This window comes from Chrysemys picta, unplaced genomic scaffold, assembly GCF_011386835.1.
Source record: "Chrysemys picta bellii isolate R12L10 unplaced genomic scaffold, ASM1138683v2 scaf1751, whole genome shotgun sequence".
Taxonomy (NCBI): Eukaryota; Metazoa; Chordata; order Testudines; family Emydidae; genus Chrysemys; species Chrysemys picta.
Genome location: NW_027054456.1, coordinates 735 through 9871, shown reverse-complemented (window position 1 = coordinate 9871; position 9137 = coordinate 735). Strand labels below are relative to the sequence as shown.

Genomic DNA, 9137 nt, shown 5'->3' with positions numbered 1-9137 from the left:
CCCGTCCCCCCCATGATTTCAGAGAAAAAAAGTCAACTTTTATTTTCAAACTTGAAGAAGAGGAAAATTTCAATTGAAGTGACAATTTTCAACTCAAACGTTTTAAGAGAAAACGTGTTTATTCTCCATCTCAAATTGTTTAACTTGCAGATTACCTGCTAATGTTCCAAGAATGCTACAAGACTAAGTATATTAAAGCTAACCACGGCTGCTTCACAAATCCTGTTCCTTTTTCTTTATATTTAAAAAAAAAAATCTTTTCTGTCCTAGGACTTGTGATTTAGAAACATCTGCTGGTGAAAAACCCTCAGAGATTATACGCAACAAAAGAAAAAGGTTAATTGAAATTCTTCAAAAAGACCTAGAACTCATCTTGGATGAATTACTCTCCCAATCCATTGTCACAGAGGAGGAGTATAATCCCTTGGATAAAACAGAGGAGGATCCCAAGAAGAAAATAAGAAAATTGTTGATTCTGATACAGAAAAAGGGGGAATCAGCCTGCCAGCAATTTCTGGAGTGTTTAGAAATTGTATTTCCAGGTATAGATCAGGGTTTATATTTAAGCTATGGGGAGTTGTATTTTATTTTTCATAAGGAAAGAATGTGTTAGCCATAAAATTGAATATGTCCACATTTCCAATTAGAGATCTGTATTAAGAAATATATATTATAATGTAAATGTCTATGCAGCAAAGGAACAATGTTAAGTCCTGGCTACACTCTGTCAGTTGTTTTCAACCCAGCTCACATGCAGACCGGCTAGGTAACCCACACAGTGAGGAACCATACATTAACCCTGTTGTGTGTAGATATGAATTGCACATGGAATAAACCATTTTAGAAGATGGATCCAGATTCAGTGAATATCTGTAGTGTAGACAAGCCCAAAGATAACGTATTCAATATACAACAACATTATCTTCTGATGGAGAATTAATTGAGAAGACCATCATAATCTGTCATTCTGTCAGTTTTAACTCAATCCTAGATACACAGCTCAGACTTTGTTAAAAAAGTTTTATGAGAGCTTCTGAGTGTATAGATCTCATACCTCTCACTGCCTCCATCCCCTGTACTCTAATGTTTTGCACCTTGCAGAGAGAAAGGTGCTATCTTCCCACTTCACTGTCAGATAATTTATGCATCATGACTCCGTTAATAGGACTTATACCAAATCCTATACATCAGTGGCAGAAAGCACTCTGATATCAACACCAAAATAACCCAACACCAGCAGCCCCTCCTATCAATTTGTCTCTGAATATTTCTGTTCTTGGTAGAACAGGGAGATCCCTGGAGGGTCTGCCCTTAGGACAATCTCAATGGGGTTTATTTAAGGGAATTTAGCCAAATCGCAGACCCTTATGTCCATCTCACATTACACATTTTTTCTAGGTTATCTTCAGAGTAAAAGAACTCCCCGTCTCATTTCTTTGTCAATGGAAGCAGAGAGTGACCTTATTTTTCTATTCAGTGACAGATGTAATTAAACTGGAACAGAGCTTTTTTAGGGGCTGACCCACGACTGTGCAATTAACCCCCCCAGGAACTAAGGACCATCACAAACCTCACCAACTTCTGGCCAAAGTGCAAGGTGTCTTTCATTGGCCTTGCGCTCTCTAATATATATTTCTTTTTAAAAATCCAAAAGCAAACACACCCCTGCTCACACTTCTGGGGATAGGCCGAGAGAACAAACAATTGACAGAGGTGCATCGTGCTGCTTAATGCATTGCTGGAAGGTGCTCGGATACTTCTGTGATGAGTGTGGTGTAAGAACCTGTAGAGAAGAGAATTTCACTTAGTGCAGTTTTCCTCTTGGCTCCCTTGCCAAATTGTTTTATTCCAGAGGAGAAAGTTGACACCCCGCAAGTACCAGAGCTGGTAGAGAAAGACCTTCCTAAAGGTATTGCCTCTTACAACCCTTCCTGCTAGCTACTGCATCTCATTATTGTAAATGATAATGGTAACTACCTTCGAACTAGTTCTGACAATTTTACTAGATATTACTATTTATTGGTATAATTCTCTGAATGTTATAACACTGGAAGAAAAATATATTCCAGACAGTGCTTCATTAAGGGCCTTATCCATATCCCATTGAAATCAATAGGAGCCTTTCCACTGGCTTCAGCGGGAGCTGGATCAGTCACTGTGCTAATAGATAGGGGCCCCAATTATAGACGAGGATCCTAGCTGCTACTGCAATACAAACCATAAATATAATAATTGAGAAACTATATTTAGCCAGTTGCTGAGTGGGGAGCTGTCCGTCAGCCACGGCAGCAGCAGAACAGTTTTTAGAGGCAGAGGTGGGTTTACAAATTGACTTTTTTGCCCTAGTAGGGCACATTACATTTGGGGGAAAGGAGAGTAATAAGTTCCACTCAAAAAGTGCTAAATAAAGGAAACACTTGAGAATTTTAAAGTTAGTGTGGTATTTCCCTCACTGTTACAGTAGTTCTCTGGTTATTTTCACTGAGAGAGAGTAGTGACTCAAAGCAAAATGATTAGCAATATGGTAATACTATGATTGTCAGTTCAGGACCATACTTTGTAGAGAATCTGAGGTTATTATCCTAACAATACCAACTAATTTCTATATGTTTAATTTGAGCATTGAATCTGTGAAATATTTTGGTTAAGATCGTATTTTTTCTGGTAGTAGCACAAAAAGTTTTAGAAATGAGTAGATTTCCATCTTTCTTCCCAGCATGCTTTTCCTCACTGTATGTTCAGATTTTCAGTCGACTCCTCTTTGCAAGTTCTACAAGACTATTTCCTAAAGTTCAGTTTCTGTACAATTGAGTATAACAGTATTAGGTCAGGTTTCAGAGTAGCAGCCATGTTAGTCTGTATCTGCAAAAAGAACAGGAATACTTGCGGCACCTTAGAGACTAACAAATTTATTTCGGCATAAGCTTTCGTGGGCTACAGCCCAGCCCACTTCATCGGATGCTTATGCTCAAATAAATTTGTTAGTCTCTAAGGTGCCACAAGTACTCCTGTTCTTTTTAGTATTAGGTCAGTGTTAGAAGAGGCAAGCCAGTTGAACTGCAACTGGATATACAGCCAACATCCATGGACCTTTTAAGTCCAAATTTTGGAGTAATGTTCTCATAGTCCAACCAAAGCAAAAACTCCAACACAGTTAGATTAAAATTAAGAATTTGAAAAGGCTTCTTTCGGCCTAATTTCTAAATTACTGTAAGCAAAACAAAAAAACAAACAACAAAGGTTTTATGCAGTCAAATTTAAGTCTCACAAAAGAGGAAATTCCCAGATCAGCTTCCCACCTTTCCCCTAAGGAAGGTCTGATAAATACAAAACCTCAGATCATCTCCTTCTAGTAGAGTGTTGATGAAATTGTTTATTTCTTGCCTGATGGTCCTTGATACACTGACAACCTCTGCATTCAGGACAGAAAGGTGATAATATATTTTCCTTTGGATTTCTTCCTAGATTCTTTAATTCGGGAGCAAGAAGTTGCTATTCAGCAAGACCCAGAACAAAAGCAAAAAGACCTTCCCAAAGGTAGTTCTCATATAATTTTCCATGTGCATGTGTCATTAGTATTGCATCTCATTAGTTAACAATACTATTAGATTTATGATGGCTTTGAATATTTTAGCTAATATAATCCATACAAAAATACTAAGCCTTATTCCTTAGTAGTTTAGAACATCTCCATTTAAAACCCCAGGATTAATGATGTAGCAGATGCAGGAGTCCTCAGATACCACTGTGAGGGGTACTGTATAAATCTTTAGACAGGATAGATATGTTAGTAACGCACTGTACATATTATCAGACTAGAAGGCACAAAGACAGCTGCATATAGCAGTGAGCTGTGAGAAGGCCTGATTTGTGAGTGGTATTATGACCTCCGACTCTCCAAAGAAGAGAGCACATTGTATCATGGAAGACGTGGATTTGTCCTCAGGTGAGGCTGCAGTTGTCTATATGTCCCTATAAATCATTTTTATGGGAGAGGAACGAAGAAAGGTTGGGAACATGGGCAAGATTAAAAAAATCACTAATGTCCGTCATTGACTGTTAACAGCAACATACTAGCAGAGGGAAAACTAAGAATACAGAGCAATCTAAATAATTATTGAAGCGCATGAGAAGTGTAGCTCCTTGATGTATCTGTCACTTCTATGTATTGCCATCCTCTAATTACAGCTTTGCATCACTACCCTAGTGTCACAATCAACAATTGCCAAACAATATCACAAAAATCACAATGACCCTGCTTCTCCACTGCATCCCACTGCAACTCAGAGGTAGTGAGGAGTGGTCAGGGCAGGGAGCCGGTTACATCTCCCTGATCCTCAACATCCCAGAACCTGTGGAAATTAGAGCAGCCTGGGGCCTACACTAGTTCATGCCACTAATGCAAGGTCTGTAACAAACATCATGCCAGGGGAGGATCAGATATAGTACTCCTCCACTCCACAACACCACTTATGTCTCCCTGTGCTAGGGATTTGGGGGGCTGGGAGCCACTTCTGCCAACTTGCCACAAGTTGAGAGTTCTCCTACTCAGGAGGAATTCTACACAGGTTCTCTCAGGCCATTTCCCACCACCTAGGTAGCACAAGTGGCCTTTGCAAATAAGATAATTCAGCCCTCTATTTTCGGCTCTGAAATTTATGTTCATATTTTAACACTTTTCTACAGAGAGAAGAAAAGCATTCAGAGAAGTTCTTTCCAAGTTAAAATTACAGAAGTATGAAAGCAGAAAGCTCAGGATGAATGATGTCCTGGAAATCAACTCAGGAAGTTTAAAGGACTGGACTCCTCGAAAATTAAGAGATTTACCATGGCATTTCCTGAGGAAGGTCATGGCTTTGAATGTGACAGCCAGAAGCACAAGCTTTAGGTGTGGGGCACCTCATGATCAAGGAACCAGGGTGGATGAGGAGGAACAAGGTATCGATGAACAAATTTTCTTTTTTAGTGACTCTGACACTAAAGTCTCTGTGAATCCACTTGATCTTCTCTGTGCCGTTCTGCTTTGTTCGGACAGTTTCCTACAGCAGGAGATCCTGTCCAAAATGTCCATGTGCCAGTTTGCCCTCCCTCTGCTGTTACCTTCTCTCGACACCCCCAAGTGCACCCTAATGCTGTGGGCCATGAGGGACATTGTGAGGAAGTGGAGGCCGCACTCCCTGGCAGAGAGCAGAGGGTTCAGAGAGGAGAGCCTGGTGCTCACAGCAATGCCAACCATTTCCTTTGTGCGGATGGGGAGCTGCAGCTTCTCCAAGTCCAAACTCCTCAATGAGGTTCTCAGCCCCTCCCAGCAGCACCACGATTTCTTTATCCATCAGGATTTGTCATCTGGGAACGTCCCTCGTGAAATCGCAGATGGGTTGATAGAAATTTCCTGGTTTTTCCCTGGTGGGAGGAAGAATTTGGATCTTTTCTCAGAACCTGTGGCAGTTACAAATCTACGTGGAGACATTGAATCGCACTGGCTGCAGTTTAGCTTTTTAACAGAGGTCTCCTCAGCTGTGTTCATATTTGCTGAAAACATCACTGAAAGGGAGTACACTCTATTATCATCTTTGAAAGAATCCACAACTAAATACTACTTCATTCTCAACCGCCAGGCTGGGAAATCCAGTGCAACTCTGGCATTCCTTAACAAATTAGCCCCTGTGCTGAAACTGAAAAATTCACATATGCTGATGAAAGATAGCAGCACAAATAAAGCAAAATTTGTGGAAAAGCTGCAGTCCACCATACAAAGCATAATGAACTCTTCTCCCAAGAGGACAGGTATAGAAGATATGGCTGTGATAGCGCGTGAACTAGGAATCCAAATAGATGAAGACTGTGTGGAATGTCAGACTGCGAGCAACTGCGTTAAAGAAATCACCACAGAAATAAAGGATGTGGCATATTACAAACAAGAAATGCTGAGGCTCCAAGGGGACTTATGGAAAAGCCTGGCTAAAGTGGAAAAAGAAATGTGCCGAATGAGAAGGCAGGGGGATATCCCTGCTGAGAAATATAAATCTCAGCTGAAAGATAAAACGTTGGAATTACGTAACCAACAGAATAAATGTGACCTTACTGATGGTTTGACTCAATTCATTGATGCAATACAACATCTACTTCCATTAGAAAAACATTATTTCCTGAAATGGATGAAATTTCAGTTGGATCACATTGCTAGGGGGAATCTTTCTAAACTACGGGCTGAATACAAAGAGAAATGCAAGTCTTTAGGAGATGACCCCAAACGGTTGGCAGAACTAGATAAATTAATATCTTCCACTTCTTTAGGGGTGGAGCATTTCATGCGTGAGTTGGGGCAGTTTTATGAGGCTGAACACTCAATGGTTAAAGAAGGCAAAATTCTAAAAAGTGGAAGACAATTCACCCACCTCCCAGGCATAGCAGCTGACCTGATGCTGGAAGGGTTTCCTATTGAGCTGATTGATGGAGATGCCTCCAACATCCCACTGCAGTGGGTGACAGATGTTCTGACCCAGCTCCATGCCAAGCTCAGGGGAAGGTCCAAAATGCTGGTTCTAACAGTGCTGGGAGTGCAGAGCACTGGGAAATCCACCCTCCTCAACACCATGTTCGGCCTGCAGTTTGCAGTGAGCAGTGGCCGATGTACACGAGGAGCCTTCATGTTGCTCATTCAAGTTACAGAGATCTTAAAAAAGGAACTGGGCTGTGATTTCATTTTGGTGATAGACACAGAAGGCTTGAAAGCCCCTGAATTGGCCAAGCTGGAGGACAGTTATCAACATGACAATGAGCTGGCCACACTGGTGATAGGACTGAGTGACATAACCATTGTTAACATGGCCATGGAGAATGCCACCGAAATGAAGGATATTCTGCAAATTGTGGTCCATGCCTTTCTGAGAATGGAAAAAATAGGGCATAAGCCAAACTGCCAGTTTGTGCATCAGAATGTCAGTGATGTGTCTGCACATGAACAAAACATGAGGGACAGGAAACACCTCCTGGAGCAGCTGAATGAAATGATCAAAGCTGCAGCAAAGATGGAAAAATTAAACAAGGAAATAAAATTTTCTGATATCATGGAGTATGATCTGGAAAAACACAATTGGTACATCCCTGGGCTGTGGCATGGAGTCCCTCCCATGGCTCCGGTGAATATGGGATACAGTGAAAAAGTGTATGAGTTAAAGAGGTATCTGTTTGAATTCATAAAGAACCGTTCACTTAAGGAGCATTTTGCATCAGTACATCGTCCTCAAGGGCTAGGAAGATACCAAAATCTGGTAACAGAAAAGCTTACCTATTCTCTATGTTCTTCTGATGTGGTTTCCAACACTGAATTTAGAAATTCAGACACAGATTGGAAGGATCATCCTTATAAAGATTATCGTCAATATTACCCGCATTGGCGCATTCAGCCAGATCCTAGCATTACTGCTTCTGATTACTGGAAATTTGTTTTTAAGGAGTTCAATCAACAGTTTGCTAAGGAGTATGGTGCTAAACCAGCCAATCTCCCAGCAGACTGGCAAAAAATAACCAAAGAACAGGCTCTGGAGAGCCTAAAGGAAGCATTTACTATGAAATAAACATGCAGACAATCCACTTAAATGGGATATACATGTGATCAGACAGGAAAATGAACATTCTTCTGATTTAAAAACAGACATGAAAAAAATCCAACTTCAAACAAATATGTAATTTCATCTATGAAGCTATCAGGCACCATTCATAACTTCAGAATGAAAATCTTTTTTTTTTAATTGTAAGAGAATCAAGTCTTAGGCTTTTGAATGCTCAAACCACAGATACATTTCACCAGAGCCAAGGTGACATCCAATAACCAATTAATTCACTCCCAAAACAGATCAACTCTCCTACTAATTCAAGTATCCATACCCTGACCCAGGCAGCTAAACTCAAAGGGTAGGATACACCATACCATGAAATCGTATTTTGCCCAACAAACTCTGTTTTATTAGAAAAGCTGGACAGTGTCATTCCAGATAAAGGGTTATATTCATTTCTGGCCCCTGTTATAATTGGGACAGTGTACCATGATCAGAAATTACCAAATCCCATTCCATTGATGGCTCACTTGTAGTGCTATCTCTGTCCTCCATTCCATGTACTCTGTTCACCCACACCTGTGGTCTGTCTCCTCATCTTTGCTCCATTTTGCTTATGCCATCTACTCACTTCCCCCATTACCATGTTTCCTGATGACTAGGCTCCTAAAAGTAACGGGTGGAATAAACCATCTAGACGGTAACTTGTAGAGCAGCTCAGGGTTCCAGTGCTGAAAATAATCCAATGAAAAGAACTAGGATTCTAAAAGAAGTCTAACAAGCAGGGGCTCCTGGCACAGAGCAGCACCTCACTCTCTCTTCTCTATCTGTCGGGGGCTGGATGGTCTTGATGGCTAAAGACTAGGACACGTGGGTTCTCTTCCTAGTTCTGAGATGGGAATGTGGGCTAGTGGGCCAGAGGTACTGAGAATAGTGATTCCTGGGTTCTGGCCTAGCTCTGCCACTGACCTGCTCTGTTACTTTAGGTAATTTCACTTCCCCGATCCCTCCCTATGCCTCAGTTTGTCCTTTGTAAAATAAGGGATAATGAATCTGACCCACCTGTCTGTGGGTTATGATGCTTAATTCAATAATGTTCATTTCTCTAATGGAAAACATTAAAGAATGGCAAGTTATTGTTGTGATTATTATTATTAATTTGATAAAACGCGTGTTGGGGCAGGGAAGAAAAGCTTAAAGATGGTTACTTCAAACATGAAGGGTTTTATTTTCTTCTTGTAATATATTTCAGTTGATTAATCCAGGGGTCAGAGTGCTACGCATACTTTTAGACGCAGTTACTAATGTCTACTAGCGAACTAGCCTTGCATACTGCTTTAATGCTGTTGAAAATTCATCATCGCATAAGGACAAAACAACTTATACAAAAGAACAAAATAAAATTAATACAATTCTTTGCTTCATAGTCACTGGATGTTGATTCATTATAATGTTCATATGTGACTTTTTACAGCAAAATTATCCTAAGAGGAACAGTTCATGGGGATAAGGGATAATTTCAAATGAGAGAAATGGATAGACCCCTTAGTATAATGCATTACCCTTTCCCACACCAAC

At 40.5% G+C, this 9137-nt stretch overlaps 1 protein-coding gene across 1 annotated transcript; it reads left to right on the top strand.

The window, feature by feature from the left end:
• Window positions 1–214: 214 nt before the first annotated feature.
• LOC103307258 (up-regulator of cell proliferation-like) lies at window positions 215–8695 on the top strand (the record flags this gene model as incomplete). The annotated part of the gene is made up of 4 exons (XM_065580148.1): window positions 215–542; window positions 1853–1909; window positions 3466–3537; window positions 4687–8695. Coding segments are annotated over 4 exons (3351 nt in total), but the record flags the coding sequence as incomplete, so codon positions are not given.
• Between the last annotated feature and the right edge of the window lie 442 nt (window positions 8696–9137).